The following is a 17,935-nucleotide window of genomic DNA, read 5'->3' as shown; positions in this document are numbered from 1 at the left end:
GTTATACAAATAAACACGATGTTGGCCAGGTAAATAGCTCTAATGAAGACTCCTTGGAGTAAAGAGCACTGTCACCAGACATAGTGTTCAGAATTACAATCAATGTATGTGGTGTTTGGACACTTAACCAGATTGCTGCTGTCTGGGTTTTAGGCTTATTGCTTGTACTGGGTGTAACTTGTACTGGACGACCTTCCACATAGAATGTGTCTTTAAATGCATTCTTAGGCCAAGACTTTATCCACATACAAGAAAAATAGAGAAAAGAGCATCAGACTATCTAACACAGTGCTTGTATCTTTATAGTACAGTTGCAGAAAACAGGGAACTGAGAAACAGTTTAGTCACCAGTGCTAGAGAGCTTCTGTGACTATTTGTAACCTCACTTTGTGTGTGTTCTCCTCATTCATTCCAGTAATACCGGGCTTTCGTGGCTGTCTGTCTGTCTGTCCCGTGGTGACTGTTGATGTGTTTCTGTTCTTGTTTTGTGCATTTGTGGGAAAGCACCACTTAGAGACGTATTTACAGTTGCTCACTGAGTCTACAGACCATCAGACCCGCACAGGATTGACCAGTCACCGTCTCATCCCAGGTCAGACGTCAGGGGGAGGCTCATAAGCTCTACCCTCCCTGAAGGGCTTTTAACAGTTAACCATCTTTGGAAAAGGAAGTGTCATTTTCTTGTCCCTGTTCCTGTGTTCAAGCAAGAAGCAAAAAAGACAGAAAGTAGGCGGGGGACTTGTGACAAGAAGGGTTTTAGTAGGAGGGGAGATAGAAACCAGGGGTTTAAAAACAACTAACATGTAGTATCTAAATGGATAAAACTGAAACAATAAATTATTTTGTTGTTGTGTTGGTTTTTGTTTTTGCGTTTTTTTCAAGACAAGGTTTCTCTGTGTAGTCCTGACTGTGCTGGAGGTCAACTTTGTTGATTAGGCTGACCTAGAACTCAGAGATCTGCATGCCTCTGCCTCTCCAGGGCTAGGATAATAGCTATGCGCCACCAATGCCTTTATGAAAGGCATTTCATAGCCTAATAAAAGACATTTTAAAAAGAAAATCAGTATTGCTACAGAAACCCATGACTTTAAAGTTTCTAGACTTAAGGAGAAAGGGCTTAGAATTAATTTAATGTTTGTACTCTGAGGTCCAAGTTAACAACAGCAGCCTAAAAATAGAATGTGAGTCATCTGTTAGATTTTTCTATAAAATGTTACCTGTGTCTTGCAAAAGTGGAATTTGCCTCTTAGTAAAGGTAGATTACCAGAATCAAAGCTAAATCAACCCTTACTCATAAGTATATAAAATTCACTTACTTTTTATTACATTTATGTAGTGTGACGGAGGTGTCAGGAGACAAAGGCAACTGGCTCTCTCCTTCTGTCCAGGGAGTGCTGAGCAGTAACTGTTTCTGCTCACAAACTGAACAGACATCTGATATCTCTTATGCCTTTCGGACTCTTCACCAGATCTAGCAAATTCCAGGGTCCAGGTTCCCATTCCTGACAGACTGGTGACAAAAATAAGGGAACTGACCTGAGACTGCCATCCTGTGCCTGTAACAGTGCAGAGACTGGCGTTCCCAAGGAAACAGAGCAGGCAGCAAGAATCAACCCCTAATACAGCAAATGGACAGGAGCATCAGCTGGCCTTCTCTTACAAAGGAACGTGGCAGAGTGGCTCCCTTGGAAACTGTCCATTGGAGCATTGGGAACTCTCCACCCAAGACTGCAGTGCCTGTGGTCATACACAGTGGAAATGAACAACATCTTTCTGCTTGTCTTTTACTGTCCCATAGGATCTGGGTGGCACTGAACCTGTCAGTAGTGAAGAAGACAGCAGTGTGGATGCTAAACACCTGCCTGAAACAGAAAGCTTCAAACCGGTGAGAATCCTGCCTGCTCGTTATCCTAGCCCAGGGAGGGGTGCAGGTGGGCACGGGTGCAGGGCCTGCATTTCTTACCACCCCCAGAAGGATGCTTTGCCTGCTCCCCCTGTCACTGGGGACCTTGAGCTCTGAGACAGAAAGAGCTTTCCACTCAGCAAGTGACTAGTTCTCAGAGCACAGGGTCTCTTCCCCCAGGCTTGGAAGGTACTTCCAGGCTTGATGTGCAGTCAACCACTTCTGCGAATCCAGCTGAGCCCTGGGTATTTCCAGAGTCTGGACTGAAAGAACTATATTCACGGGAGGCAGCAGTTTCTTTGTTTGTCTACTTTGAACCAAGATCACTGCTGTGTTCTCTATCCATGAGTGTCTTAGTTAGAGTTTTACTGCCGTGAACAGACACCATGACCGAGGCATATCTTATACAAGACAACATTTAATTTGGGGTGGCTCGTGGGTTCAGAGGTTTGGTCCAGTATCATCAAGGCAGGAACATGACAACATCCAGGCAGGCATGGTGCAGGCAGAACTGAGAGTTCAACATCTTCATCTGAAAGCTGCTAGTGAAATACTGTCTTCAGGTAGCTAGGGTGAGGGTCTTAAGCCCACACCAAGTGACACACCTTCTCCAACAAGGCCTTCTAATCCTGCCACTCCCTGGGCTGAGCATATACAAACCATCCCAATGAGGATGATGACCATTCCGTTATAAACAAGGACACAAAGTTAGTTTCCTTTCATTGGTCAATGACCTGTGTATGTCCATGCCTTTTTTCATAATGTGCTTTTCTCCATTGTAGCGGATCACTTCAAGGTTGGCTACAGTTGTTACAAAGGACTGTGTGTTTTTTCCCTGCCCCTCTGCATTTCAAAATGTCTTGTAGAGCTCCAGAAATCCATCCCTTACATGAGCTTAAATCTGGGTGTGCTGTTACTTTACTTGAAGGAGTTTGAGAAGTCTTCTATTTATTATCATCCTTTACCTTGTAGAAAAACTAATGTATTGGAACTGGCTTACATTGTCTGTTCAACAAAGTGAACGGTCTTGTTCAGGTATGGAGGAGTGGTTACTTCTAATTAAAGTTCTATCTTCAGCAGGAGTAGGAATTGTAGCAAACCACAGTTGGGCAGATCTTGGGACTGAAGACTTCTGGTATCAAGAGGAGCAATAAGAACACATAGTACCCTGTCCCTCTTCCAAAAGACAGAATGCATGTCTGCACTGAAAGGCCATTCATTTAAATACAAGTCAACTCTTTGGAACACTGTATCACTGCAGATACTTTAGAGAATACATTAGAGAAGGGTGTGTAAAAGCAACATAAATTTTGTAGCAGCCCTGGTGTAATTCACAGAAGAAATGGGAAGACTTTCTCTTTCTTATATCTGGGAGACTCTGATAGTACCAGCAAGGCTCTCCTATAGGTGAAGAGAGAAGTCATTGTAGTCCACCCTGCTCCTAGGCCCCAATAGTGAGAGACGGCTCTCAGACAACCTAAAAGTGTGTGTGTATGCACGCACTGCCTGCCTATATGTCTGTGTACTACATGTGTGCCTAGTCTGGGCTTATTCTTAGATACAAATTCATCTAAGAATGACTGGGCCCCCTCTTACTATGTCTCCCTTTTGACTTTTCCCTTTTCATCTTCCTGGTTTTCTGATATTTTAAAATTTCACCATTTCTAGTGGATCCTATGCATGGTCTAATTGAGAAAGAAAGATAGCCTGCATTTGGACACATTTTCTAGCATAATATAAGTGGTCTCGTATAAAATATTGCAGATTTGGCCTTAGCCTACTTTGGTGGCACGTACCTTTAATCCAAGCACTCAGGAGACAGAAGCAGGCAGATCTATGTGGCTTTAGGTTTAGTTTCTTCTACACCGGTTAGCAAAAAAAAAAAAAAAGTGGTCTTAGGTCTGGGGAGATGGCTCCTAGTGCGGCACTATCTATGCAACCATGAGGCCCTGGATTTGGTCTCTAGTGCTCACATAGAAGTGGGGCAAAGGTAGAGAATCTCCAGTCTATAAACTCATGACATGACTGCTCCAAGGTATGGCTAAGGGAAAAGCTTGTGTTGCAGATGTTAGAGAGAGAACAGCCAGAGGCATCTGAAGAGTCCAGGGCAGTGAGAGAGGAAGACTATGGCCAACCCACCGAGGCTATCGGTGAGAGGAGGGAGAAGGGTAGAGAATAGAGAAAGCATGGGGAGAGGAGAAGAGCAGAGACAGGAAGAGGGCAAGCACAGCAAGAACAGCGGGGTTACAAGGCAAATGAGTGACTGAGGAGGGAGCAGGGTAGAGGAGGAGGGAGGACAGGACCCTAACAGGGACTTTGAAATGTGTCATGGGTCCTTGTGACACTGAAGAAGCAGGGGGGCCAGTGAGCTTTGATATGCTGAGAGGCTCTGAGTGTTCCTCTGCCAGAGACTCCTTTTGGTAGATGGGAACCAATTTGACAACTTCCTGAAGAGCGGTGGCTTTTATCTGTCACCAGAAATCCTCCTGTGGTCTAGGTTCAGCTCATTTCTAAATATTTCGACTGCCTGTGGGGGTTTAGGAAATTGGGATGTTGTAGGTATGTACCACCATGGCTGGCTGTGTTTTTAAAGGGCGTGAGATGGATAAATGCTTACACTAGCGCCTATGTGTAGAAGCTTGATGGTTAGGTGGAAAGGAAGGAGTAGACTGAAGGGGGTGTGCTCGTTGCTTTCTTATAACTGACCCTGTCGTGGCTCATCATTTTCTGCTTTCCTGTAAAGCTAATTCACCTTTTCTGTCTTCTTAGTCCTCCCGCCTGCTGTTAGAGTTATTGATAACAAAACAATCCTAAGCAACTGCCTTGCAATAAATAATAAAAAGACAACTAAGGTAAACAATGGGAAAAAACACTAATATTTCTTCAAAGATATACAAATAAGGGGTCAATGTGTAGACAATACTCTAGAGAAATGCATGTCAGAGATGTGGCTTCAGACATCAGATTCATAGTGAGGTGTGGTTTTACACCTAGTAGAAAGTCTATAATCAACACAGCAGGTAACAGCAGATGCTGTGGGTGTGGGGGAGCTGGCAGGCTGGGAAGGGGCACTAGATTCTAAGGATCTGTCACTGGCACCAAGCAAACACTGACCCTTGTAATGGCTGCCTCACAATCATACTGAAGTCTCTACTTTGATCAGAGCTAAGAACTAAGTCCGTGGTGCATGCAGTGATGGGAGTGAGGGCTCATCTAGGGACCTCTGGGTTGAGAATTGGAGATGTCCATATAATTATCTCCTAGTCTCTGTGTGGGCATTAGTTCCCAGGCTGTCACAATACCAAATCTTTAGATGCCCAAGCGCCTTGCGTGAGATGAAGTGTCTGCTATAACCTATGCACACGTTCCCTCTTTAAGACGCCTCTGGCTCACCTGTAATGCATATAATACCTAATACCATGTAGGTTGTTCTTATCCTGTTGGACATCAGTGTTGTACTGACACGGTTGTGCATATTGTTTATGGAGTAATGACAAGCAGCCTATATGTGCTCAGTACAGATGCAGGGTGTTTAATATTGTGGCTGAATTGTAGATGTTCTGTGCTTTGTAAGCACAAAAGGCTGAGGGTGGCTGAGACTGGAGCAGAAAAGAAACAGAGGTGGGGCAGAGAAATGGCTCAGCAGTTAAGAGTACACACGGCTCTTACAGAGGCGCCGAGTTTGGGTCATAGCACCCATCAGGCACCTTTAGAAGATCCAGTATTTCCAGCCTTTCTAGGCACCGACACTCGTGCATATAACCCGTCACACACAGATGCACACATATATATCATTTAAAAATAAAATGAACAGAGAGAACTAGAAGGAGGAGATTCTAGGTCACCTTAGAACCTTGGGTAGTCCCTGACCTGAAAGTGTCCAACCGGTAAGATACAAGCATCTAGAGAAGTCAGCAAAAGCAAGGTCACATTACTAAGATGGTCCTTGAGCCAGGTCTCAGAGGACTACAGGGGCTGGCCACAAAGTCCTTGTAGCTGCCATGTGGAGATGACATGGCACAGTCCGGACACTGACAGGCTGGGTCAGTGGCAGCAATGGCAGTGTTCAGAATACAGAATGTGCAACAGTGCATCTGAGGAAAAGGCCACAGAGATGGCAGTAACAAGAGCCACCTTTCTCGGCTCCCTGTGCAAGGTCTCTTCTGTACGTGTTCCTTAAAGCCTTCCTTCACAGGTTTAGGATGACAGGAGTTCTGTTCATCTTCAGCACAAGCCTTATCTCTAGGGCATGACCAACAACCCAAGGACATCCCGCTCAAAATCACCCCAACAGTTGTGCCTTGTAGCCTTTCTCTGTTTTGTGAGACTACGTGGTACAGCCGTGTGCCAAGTGATACATGTCATTTCAAACCTGCCACATGTAGCGCACCTGTGACATTTCCCATTGTTCACTTTTTAAAAGTTGTTTCAGGCTTTTTTTTTTTTTTCATGCCAACAGTGGCATTTGCTGCTATCCTCTGTCATAAAATGTAATTCTGACCCTTAGCACAAGAACATACAAGAGGGAGAAATCCAGGTAGCTCAAGGTAGCATCCAGCCTGGAGTTTCTTTGTGGTGATTTTAAATTTTATAGGGCACAAAGATCAGGCCTAGGGAAACATGAGCTGCTTCCAAAATTAACTTTCACTGACCTAAATAGCCTGTGGCATAAAAATTCAAGCGGATGCTCTCAGCTCATCGCACCTTTCCAGGGTTCCACCCACTGGACTGCCAAAATCTTAGGAGCACCCCTGCCCCCTGCCTTGAAATACCTGGTTCATGTAAGATTTGCAAACATAATTCAGGGAAGATCAGTTTTAAATAGTGCCCGAATGTCAAGATACTGTGGTTAGACTCAGTTTCCCAGTGTGAGGACTGTCAGGTACAACCCAAGAGCCTGGCTCTCCCTCTGCCCATCCTCGCTCTAAAGGGCTCGCTCTGTCCATCTCTGACTTGTCCAAGCCTGGCTCTTTGCTGCCTCTTTGTCATGAGAACTGACTATAGTTCTGAATAGGAAACTCAACATCAGTTGCCTGAAGCAAGACTTCGTCAACAGGCACTAGTGTTAAGATCGCATTTTGCTTAGGTAAAACCCAAGTGGGCCAAAGCCCTTGTTTTTCAGTCTACGTTTTTCTTAGAAGCTGAATTTTCTTAGAAGTAAAAATACATAAAGCACCATTAAGATTCAAGAGTACAGTTTGACCCAAAACACCTCACACTGGTGGTCAGGGCCTGACCAGTATAGTCTTTCCTTCAGTCAGCACCGTGTTCCTGAGATGTTCGAGCTAGGTTTACACAGGAGCTGTTAATTCCTTAAATAATAACTTTATTAGTTCTTGGAGAATTTTGTAGCGATATGGTTATACTCGCCCTGAACTCCACCCATAGCTTCTCCCAAAGTCACCGCTACGTCCCTACCACCAACCTTAGCTCTTTCTCTTCTCTCCCCCCCACCCCCGGTTTACTTCCCTGTCCACTCCACTTTTGCAGTCCATACTTTTCTAGAGTAGGACCGCCCACTGGGTCACAGGTGACCTACCAAAGCCTGCATCCTTAAGGAAAGCTGACGATCCCTCCCCAGCATTCATCCCTGTCCGGCCTCCATAAGTAGGGGTGTGTCTCATCTGTACAGGAGCAAACATCCTCGTTCCCAGTTCTGTTTGCAGATGGGCGAGCAGCACAGACTGCCCTTTCCGTGTGGGTTGACAGTTTGTCTGCCCACTGTGGCCTCACAGTCCTCTTAGCCCTTTGCCTGCCTTTGTCCCCATCTCTGGAAGTGCCCATACCCGCGGTAAGGATCCAACACGTTCTGTATCTGACTCACTGATGTGGATGTCTTCGAGGTCTTCTGAGCCACAAGGCTTCTCAGGGATGGTGTTGAGCCAGGAAGACCGCGAGTCCGTCCTTAAGAGAGCACTTAACCTGAGAGGAGGAACGTGGTGACGGGCATCAAGACTGCAGAAGCCAGCTTTCCTGCCCACAGTCCCATGGTTACTGGGAAACAGGAAAAAATAGCCACCAGAGAGTTTTTTAGATGCTCCCTCTTTTGTTTTTGTTGTTTGTTTGTTTGTGTTGTAAAAACACATAGTAGCTCGCACTGATAATTGTTCCTGGCATTGCGAAGCGTGAGAATCATGTGTGCTGGGGAGAGTGTACATGTCAGGGTTGGGAGTCAGACATCAACCTCAAGTCTCTCCCTCAGGCATACTCTCCCTGAAGCTCCCTAGCCAGCCAGCCAGCTCCTGGGCTCCACCTATCCCTGCCTCCCTAGCCCAGGGACTCCAGTTTGCACACCACTATCCCCAGTTTGTTAGCAGGTTCTTGGACATCAAGCACCAAACACACGGCCCTTTAAGTGCTGAGCTATAAGCCCTCTATCCCTTTGCTCTCCCTTGCTCTCCTCCTCCCTCGAAAATCAGCTGCATCTATTCCCAGAGGTCATCTAGAAAACTTAGCCTGTTGAAAAACTACTGTCCAAGAAAAGTCTTTGTTTCCTGTTGTGTCTCTTGTTAAAGAGAGTGCTGTCATAGATGAACATAGACACGAACACAGATGGAGTGAGGAAAAGGCTGCCTGTATTCTTAAACCTGGTGCGTGGGAGGGTGAGGCTTTTAAAAAGGACGGGTGGGAACCGAAGGAAGACTGACGTGCTGAGGAGATGCCACGCTCACTGTGGAATTCTGCCTTTGGGGCACCGATGTAGTGTCTAGTTTCTGTAGTCATCTATCAAGCTGGGCTGCTTTGCTTGGTTAAAGCCTCTTCCCCATGTTAACACTGCCCAGTTGTAACACACAGTCTCAGCTTTTCTAGTGACTGTAGCTTTGTTAGAGTTTTTTTCTTGGATGGTCTTCCCAGCGGGTGTGACTATGTACATCTTCATTCCTGTTTCAGACCCACCATGGCATCCACAGCAAGGTCTGGAGATCTTCCGAGAGGAACAGGAGACAGTTTCTCATGACAGTGAGAATTGCAGTGCAGAGTTCAAGTGCATTCAAATATGCGGCATTTTTCACAGACCGCTGTTCATTATAGCCCCACCTCAGAGAGCACTTGGGATTTGCCCAGATGATAAATTTCCCTTTGCAAGTCATAAAATTGACACTAAATTTCTAATCAAACCCAAGAGGCATGCAAGACACTCCTTTAGGCTCTTTTCCACCTTCCCCTTTCCTCTGTATGGAAACAGCAGAAAACGGGGAGCCTTGAGGAAGGCAACCTCATGAACACCAAGATGGAAGGGTGCACATTTTCCATGGTTCACAGCGCTTGCTCACCTCTAACGTACGTCACCCCACCTCACCTCTCCTGCCCAGTGCCTGCTTCACTGAGGAGACTTAATGTGAATTTGGGACTAACTGGAAGGAACCACTTCTTGTGAACATTTTTTTCCAAATGGAGAAATGAGTACTCTAATTGTTATTCCTAGTAGTCGGTTAAGATGGAGGAGAGGGCACAGAACTCTGGCTGTCTTTCTCACCCACATCAAGATCTTTCAGAGTCCTAAACATATTGGAAAACAGTGTGTCTCGGTACTAGCCTGTGAGGGAGAGCTTAGCTTCCTGGAGAAACCTCCATTGCTGCTTTAATCTTAAAACTGAAGAAGCTAAGACTGGTGTAGGCTGCGGTGTCTTTCAAAGGAAACTATAAATCCACAGAATCTTTCAGGCATAAACCACTTATACTGAAGACCTGTGTGTCCTGGGCCTCACTCTCCACAGTGCTTGTGGCCCGGTCTACCTAGGAGCTCTCGGAACTGCTGAGATTAGTGGTGGCTAGTATTTGCAGTGTTCACCGTATGCTCTAAGAAACACAGTTCTATTCCATACTGTATGGGTGAGTGATAACATCTTTAGATCAGTCCTACTATTAACCCATTTTTACATGAGATCAACTCTATCATTAACATATTTTATAGCCAATGAAACTGAGACAGATATAATATCACAGACAGGATTTGTAAACTACCTTAAAGAAGTCATTATAGGGGATGGAGATATAGACCAGTGAGTAAAGTGCTGTGAAGTATGAGGACCTGAGTTCAAATCCCACAGGAAGCAGAGAAGAATTCCCAAAGATTCTCAGGCCGAGTATCCTGGGGTATGCAGTGGCAAACAGACCCTGTCTCAAACAAACCTGAGATTGACCTCTGACCTTTACATTCATGCTATGGCATGCATACAGCATACTCACATTCATGAACACACATTATCACACTCACACACATGAACACATGTCACATACCCACATATAGACTCAAAGAGACAGGAGGAGGGCAGGATCCTCGCAGACCAGTACTCTCAACTACCTAGGAGACTGAGAGTTTGACCTTCTACAACATCCAGACTCCACATCCAGAGACTGCTGGTGTCATAAAAGTAGAAAGGACAGTTGGGGTGTGTGGAGCATGCTTATGTCCATGGCTGCCAGTCTTTTGGCAACATCTTAGGTTCAGACTTCTGACTGGGCATCTGTGGTCTTGTGTTGTGGTGGCCATTACTGTCACCCTGGGAATGGTCACTTCTCTCAAGTTGAGCTGAACCAAGAATATAGGTTTCTATAGAAAAAGCTGCTGTCTTTTAGAATACAAACCAATTTTGCAATTTAAAAAATTCCTTTGGGTTGATCTGCATAGATGTTTGTCACTGATCTGTGTTCCTGAACTATGAAGCATAAATATGTAGGCTAAAGGTTACTTTTTCTCAAGGAATAAACAAAATACCTCCAAATTTTTTAAAGAAAAGTTCAGGTGCTGTTGGAGTTTTTAGTAACTTTGCTTAACCAAAAGTAGAAATTGACTTAAAGGCTACAGGTGTTGTCTGTGCCACGTGCAGTCACAGGGAGGACAGAATCATCGTGGAACTCAGACCTAGTGGACCATATGCCAGGGGTATCTCTTGTCCTAATCCTCCTTAGCAGAACCAAACTCCTCAACCTAGTGTGCACATCACTCCTGGGGCTAAGCCTCTGCCAGAACAGAGCTGACCACTCCTCCCTTGAGTCAATTCTATTCTTGTTTAATTCCAATGTCTATCTTAGGCTGTTACTGTGTTCCATATAGAAGGGAACTTAATTACCTAGTTTTACAACAAGAACAGTGCTTTGAATAAGAATAGGCTCCATACGCTCATTTTGTTTGAACGTCTGGTACCAATTTGATGGAACTATTTCAAAAGGATTAGGAGGTGTGGCTTTGGAGGAGGTAGGTCCTGAGGTTTTGTGTTTCAAAAGCCCGTACCATTTTTAGCTTTATTTTTTCTTTTATTCTCTACCCGTCTCCTTCTGCCTCCACGCCTACCTGTGAATCAAAGTTTGGCTCTCAGCTGCTGCACCAGCACCATGCCCTCATGCCATAGTAGTCACAACACTTTAAGCAAGCCCCAGTCAGCTCTTTGCTCTATAAGTTGCCTTGGTGATGGGCCACTTCACAGCAATGGAAAGGTAACTTAGACAAGGAATCAGTCTGCTTTGAGGATTGCAGGCCAGACTGTCATTATAACTGTCATCCAGGAGAATTCAGCGTGCTTTAGGAACTACCCCTCAGAAGTGCCATAGGCTGGTCCAAGCATCTATTAGGAGCCCCACACTGCTGAGGCTTTCGGTGCCAACCAAATGAGCTAAGATGCAAAGTTGGCATCCTAGAATGCTCCAGTGCTCAGATGACTAAGGCTCTGTTGGTGCAGTAGTGGCAGGGTGAGCACAAGGAAGCCACCAGTGTCACTGCAGAGCCACGGAGTGTTTCTGTCTTGTTTTAAATTTCAGGTTAGAAATAAACAACTTCAATTTGTTCTAACTTTGTATCAAATCTAAATACAGAGTCACCTACAAACTGTCTGTCGTAGGGAGGCAAAAGTGCATTCTCCTTCCCACCGGGTTTGTGCCTTGCCTTAGAACGAGGTGTGTCTGGCTTGGGCCCTGGCTTGGTGATACTTTATCTTCTCTGTGCCTCAGGCATTCAAACTCTAACGACAGATGACTGAGTTTGGGGGTTTTATTTCGTTTTGACAGCGTCTCCTATACCACAGGCTAGCCTTCGACTCGCTCTATAGCCAAGGATGACCTTGAACCCACATCCTCCCCCGTGCCAGTATTATTATGATGTGCATCCTCACAGCCAGCTTAAAACAGACCATTCAGTATCTGACAGAAAGGTTCGTTGTGCACATCAGCAAATGTGTGGCATGACTGGCTCACAGCTGACGTGTGCCGTCATGGTGGGTACTGTGCAGAGCCAGAGTCTTAGACATTGAGAGGAAAGTCGAGGAACAGCACTTCCCCGACACCCCCAGATCCATGTGGGCTTATCCCCTGTAATAGTCCTTCCTATGATCATCCCAGTGTGTGGGTAGAGGTGGGAAGTACTGGGCTCCTCTTTCCAGGGAGCTTCTTACACCTCACCTACCCTTGAAAGAAAGAAAGAGGACCTTTCTAAGCACCCCCTGTTAATTAGAAGTCAAAACCAGTTAGAAGCCATAGTTTCTGGCCCTTTCTCTGTGCAAAGGCACATGATTAAAAAGGGGGGTGGGGTAGCAAGGCGTCTCAGCTGGTGTCAAGCCTGTTACCTCCTGAGTTTGACCTCTGGGCTTAGCTCAATAGAAAGAGTCAACTCTTACAAGTTTACACACATACACGCTCACACACACACACACATTCTCACACACAGTTGATAAATGTAAAAGCAGTTTTAAAAAAGAGAAAAAAACAAGTTAGTATTTGCCCTGAACAGTATCTAAATTAGAAGTTTTGATCCATAGCTAGTGTTAGAAATAACTTCAGGTCTCAAAGAGAGAGACCAGCTATTGACCAGGGTATCCACACAAAGCAGATTTCACACTTGATCAAGAGGGCAGCTCGGATACTGAGTAAACGCAGAGAAACGGTAAACGTATTGTTCTCATTCTAACTGGAAGGTAGCTGTGTCTTTCTTCCATTGGTTGGGCCGACATCAACAGTCCTACCCAGTTGGCTGGCCTGAAAACATGAAGCACACAGGAAATGGGAGGGAGAGGGAACAGCTGCGGGCTGGCAGATTCCTAGACCCAAGCAGCAGGTTTGGGTAGACGAAGCTTTTACTTTGTGGCACACAAGTCCTACAAGGTGGGACAGATGAAAAGGTTTTAATTTATTCTTCTAAACACAAGTACTATGATACTTGATTGAATCGGATCACATTTAATATTTCTGACCCTGGGAAAAACATCCCTGTTGTCACTCATCCAGTGAGGATTGTTAAAGCAGATTTGCAGCGTCAGCATCTCTGAGACGCAGTTGTTTGATGTAAACCAGAAGGAATAGTAGCCATGGTTCGTGGCTACAAAGTAGCCTGGGTTTTACTTTGCAATATTCCCACTAACCTTATTGACCTCTCCACAGCCTTTCTCTGACCTGTGAAGCCGCACAGTGGAGACAGGCCACAGACACAAGTTCACTGTGTAGCCTTTGCTGGCCTGTATGATATTTACCTAGTGCTTTTAAAATCCAATTCTTAATTTTTGATGCATGTAGCACTCATTTAGATCGTGTTTTATTCTACCAAATATTAAAAACAAAAAACAGAAACCAGGGACAAAGCAGAGCTGGGGAGGGCTAGGGACTTGATGAGACTGTGGGAAAGACCCAAGGGCTCAGGGAGAAATTATGGTATGAAGTGACAGATTCATCTTATATCATATAATCTGTTTCATAGCAAAGTGTAAGGAGTTGGGTGAAATGGATCCTAGGCGCTTTTCCCATAAGAGTGACAGACATCTAAATGAGTGAAATACCTGGCCCTAAAAACATGAGGGACTGAGGTTGTCCTGTTGTTCAGAGGACCTAAGCACCAGTCTCCAAATCCATGCAGGACTGCATTCCAGCCCAGCTTGTGAGCTGAAGAAGTTTGAGGGGTGGGGACTCTAGCCAGGATGACTCTGTCTGTAACAGGTAGGGACTGAGAGATTCTGGGGGAACCTGGCAACCCCAGTCAGCTTTGATATGCTAATAGGCATCTCAGTGAGCTGTTTGTCCCGGGTTTGAGACCAAACACCTTCCACACACACATCCCATTTATTTATTTTTATTGGATATTTTCTGTATTTACATTTCAAATGTTATCTCCTTTCTCCCAATCCCATCCCGCCTTCCCGTCCCATTGCCTCCATGAAGGTGCTCCCTCTCCCAACCACCCTCTTCCATCTCAGTGCCTTGGCATTCCCCTACACTGGGAAAATGAGCCTTCACTGGACCAAAGGCCTCTTTTCCCATTGTTGCCAGACAGTGCCATCCTCTGCTACATATGCACCTGGAGCCAAGAGTCTCTCTGTACGAACTCATTGGTTGGTGTTTTAGTCCCTGGGAGCTGTGGTGGGTTTGGTTAGTTGATGATTTTGTTCCTCCCATGGGGTTGCAGACTCTTTCAGCTCCTTCAGTCCTTTCTCTAGCTCCTTCATTGGGATCCTTGTGCTCAGTCCGATGGTTAGCTGCAAGCATCCTCAACTGTATCAGTATGGCTCTGGCAGAGCCTCTGAAGAGGCTCACATATCAGATTCCTGCCAGTAAGCACTTCCTGGCCTCAGCAATAGTGTTTGGGTTTAAAGGCTGCATATGTGGTGGATCCGCAGGTGAGGCAGTCTCGGGATAATCTTTTTTCCAATCCCTGCTTCTCTGTTTGTCCCATTTTTTCCTCCCATGAGTGTTTTGTTCTCCTTTCTAAGAAGGACTAAGGAATCTACCTTCTGGACTTCCTTCTCTTTGAGCTTCATAAGTTCTGTGAATTGTTTCTTGGGTATTCAGAGCTTTTTGGGCTAGTATCCACTTATCAGTGAGTGTATACCATGACTGTTCTTTTGTGACTGGGTTACCTCACTCAGGATGATAGCTTCTAGTTCCATCCATTTGCCTAAGGAATTTAATTGTTTTTAATAGTTGAGTAGTTTTACTCCATTGTGTAAATGTACCATAATTTCTGTATCCATTCCTCTGTTGATGGACATCTGGGTCCTTTCCAGCTTCTGGCTATTATAAATAAGGCTGCTATAAACATGGTGGAGCATATGTCCTTGTTATATGTTGGAGCTTCTTTTGGGTATATGCCCAGGAGTGGTATAGCTGGGTCCTTAGGTAGTACTATTTCCAGTTTTCTGAGGAACTGCCAGACTGATTTCCAGAGTGGTTGTACCAGCTTACAACCCCACCAACAGTGGAAGAGTGTTCCTCTTTCTACACATCCTCAGCTGTCATCTGAGTTTTTGATCTTAGCCATTCTAACTGCTGTGAGGTGGAATCTCAGGGCTGTTTTGATTTGCATTTCTCTAATGACTAGGAATGTTGAGCATTTCTTTAGGTGCTTCTCAGCCATTTGATATTCCTCAGTTGAGAATTCTTTGTTTAGCTCTGTAACCCATTTTCTAATAGGATTATTTGATTCCTAGAGTCTAACTTCTTGAGTTCTTTGTATACATCGGATACTAGCCCTCTATCAGATGTAGGATTGGTAAAGATCTTGTCCCAATCTGTTGGTTGCCATTTTGTCCTTTTGACAGTATCCTTTGCCTTACAGAAGCTTTGCAATGTCATGAGGTCCCATTTGTCTATTTGTGATCTTAGAGCATAAGCCATTGGTGTTCTGTTCAGGAAATTTTCCCCTGTGCCTGTGTGGTCTAAGTTCTTCCCTCGTTTCTGTTCTATTAGTTTCAACACACCCCATTTATAAATTATGCAAGGAACTAAGGCTGGAAGAGTCAAATACAGACTCAAATTTGCTTGAGTCAAGGAAGTAGCATTGCAAACTCTCAGCACTCTGTGTCACAAGCCACCCTGGTCTTGTTTCCTGCCCACACCGCCCAGGAGTGCCAGAACAAACATCCTCTCATTCAAAACAATCTCTGTCACTTAGTGGTCAATGATTTGTCGAAGCCACATTGTAGGAACCATGCCTAGCCTTAAATCCATCTACACGAAGAGGATAGAACATGAGGAGACATGCACACTCCAGCCAGCATTTCAGCTGACATCCCACCTGTGTCTGTGTGTCGGCCTCCCGTGTCTAGATCATTTGCTTCTCTCTTGGTATTGAGGGCTAGCTTACCTGTATTTCTCAGCTACTCTGCCAGGTGTGCTTTTAGCCTCTCGATGGGTATCTTAAAGGGGAAGGTACTCTAGTAACAGGAACTGAACCCTGGAAGTGTAGTTAATATTCAGTACAATTGAAAACGTCAAAGAATGTCCGTTGGGACTAGCCTGAGCTCACTGTGCAGGTTTATCCGGGTCGGGGAGGAATGAAAAGCATGTGCCTGTGCTGTTTGAGGTCATTTTTTTAGATAGAGGCGAAGCCCCAGTTACTGCCAGAGGCTGAGGTACAGTTTAACCCTAAGTTGCTAACTGTCTGTGTCTTTTACATTTCAGGAAGACCTGTCCCCGGTGGTTGATGACAACATGGTGGCAGAGCAGGAGAGGGCATCAGAGTCACCTGACAGTGTGCGTTATTTGTGTTTGGGGTTTGCTCTTTGGGGTAGTGTGCCGTAGGAACTGTCTCCACGAGCAAATGAGATGGTTGTGATGGCAAGTTCTCTCTTACTGGCAGAGGCTGAGGGCATCTTACGACCTGGTGTCAATGCACAATTGTGTCACGGTTCACACATGGGTACATGGAAGTGTCCTCTTATCACCAGACTGTTCTGGTAGCTTGACCAGGTGTTTAAAAACACCCTTGAGCCAACAAGATGCTTGTCACTAAACTTGACGACCTGATTTCAGTCTCTGAGACCTACGTGGTAAAATGAGACATGGACTCCCAAAAGTGGTCCTCTGACCTCCATGCCCTTGCATGTGCGTGCGCGTGCACGCGCGCGCGTGCACACACACACACACACACACACACACACATAATTTTCCAAGACATCCTTTTGCAGTTAGTTTGTAAAACCACCCTATCTTACACAGTGCTGTAAATAAAATTTTCAAACGGAAGAATTTGTAATTTGATAAAGATATAAATACACTAACTTTAGTGTTCCTTACATTTTGAGTTTCACTTTTCTGACATCAGTGGGTGAATGAAAGAGTGAAATCATTGTTTGGTTTGGGGGAGTGGGCTTTATGTGGCCCCGTTTGCCTCCAACCCATATAGCCAAGACTGACCATGATCTCCTGCCTCCGCCTCTCAAGTACTGAGTTGTCTGGCCTGTGCTATAGCAAGCTATCAGCTTTTATCTGGCAAATGTTTCATAGCTATTAAATTTTTCTTCTTTTTAGGTCCTGGTTTTCATTTCTGTGTAGTGGTTTGTACTATAAGATTAATTTTATTGTTACCTATGTGTGCTAGTGTCTGAACATGAGCATGGGCACATGTCCCAATCAGGGTCACTGTTGCTGTGACAAATCACCATAAGCAAATGCTAGTCAGGGAGGAAAGGGGTGATCTTGCTTATACTTCCACATGTCATTGTCAAAGGCAAGCAGGGCAGGAATTGGAGGCAGGAGCTGATGCAGAGGCTATTCAGGAATGCTGCTCACTAGCTTGCTCACCATGGCTTGCTTACTCTTCTTTCTTATAGAACACGGGAACACCAGGTTTAGCACCACCCAGAATGGGTGGGCTTTCCCTTATAAATCAAGCAAGAAAATGCACTTCGTTGTAGTAGCTAGAACTCCAGCAAACCAATTTTCTCAATTCACATTCCCTCCTCTCAGATGACCCGAGTGCATGTCAATTTGACATAAAAATGCTCAAGTGCTAGTGTCTACAGAAGCCAGAAGAGTAGTCTGATTCCCTCGCTGAGCTGGAGTTACAAGTGACTATGAGCCCCTTTGTGTGAGTTCTGGGAAGCAAGCTTGGTTTCTCTGCAAGAGCAGTGCAGATTCTTGACTGCCAAGTCATCCCTCTCACCCTACTTATATGTTTATGTGACTAAAATGCTTGCTATTCAAAAATAATGGATAACAGGAGTATATAGAAAGTATATCATAGCCAGGTATGGTGGCACATGCCTTTAATCCCAGCACTTGGGTGGTAAGTGGATCCCTGAGTTCAAGGTCAGCCTGGTCTACTGAATGAGT

At 45.1% G+C, this 17,935-nt stretch overlaps 1 protein-coding gene across 2 annotated transcripts in view; it reads left to right on the top strand.

Moving 5' to 3' along the window:
* The window catches only part of PATJ (PATJ crumbs cell polarity complex component), a 290,169-nt gene that overhangs the window by 219,350 nt on the left and 52,884 nt on the right, over positions 1-17,935 (top strand). For both annotated transcript variants that reach the window (XM_080921989.1, XM_080921990.1), the window contains 2 exons: positions 1,799-1,885; positions 16,283-16,354. In XM_080921989.1, the coding sequence (XP_080778115.1) occupies positions 1,799-1,885; positions 16,283-16,354 (159 nt within the window). The remainder of the gene's footprint in view (positions 1-1,798; positions 1,886-16,282; positions 16,355-17,935) is intronic.

The sequence above is a fragment of the Micromys minutus genome (genome assembly GCF_963924665.1).
Source record: "Micromys minutus genome assembly, chromosome: 9".
Classification (NCBI taxonomy): Eukaryota; Metazoa; Chordata; class Mammalia; order Rodentia; family Muridae; genus Micromys; species Micromys minutus.
The sequence above is the reverse complement of the archived record's forward strand: the minus strand, read 5'-3'. Positions and strand labels throughout refer to the sequence as shown.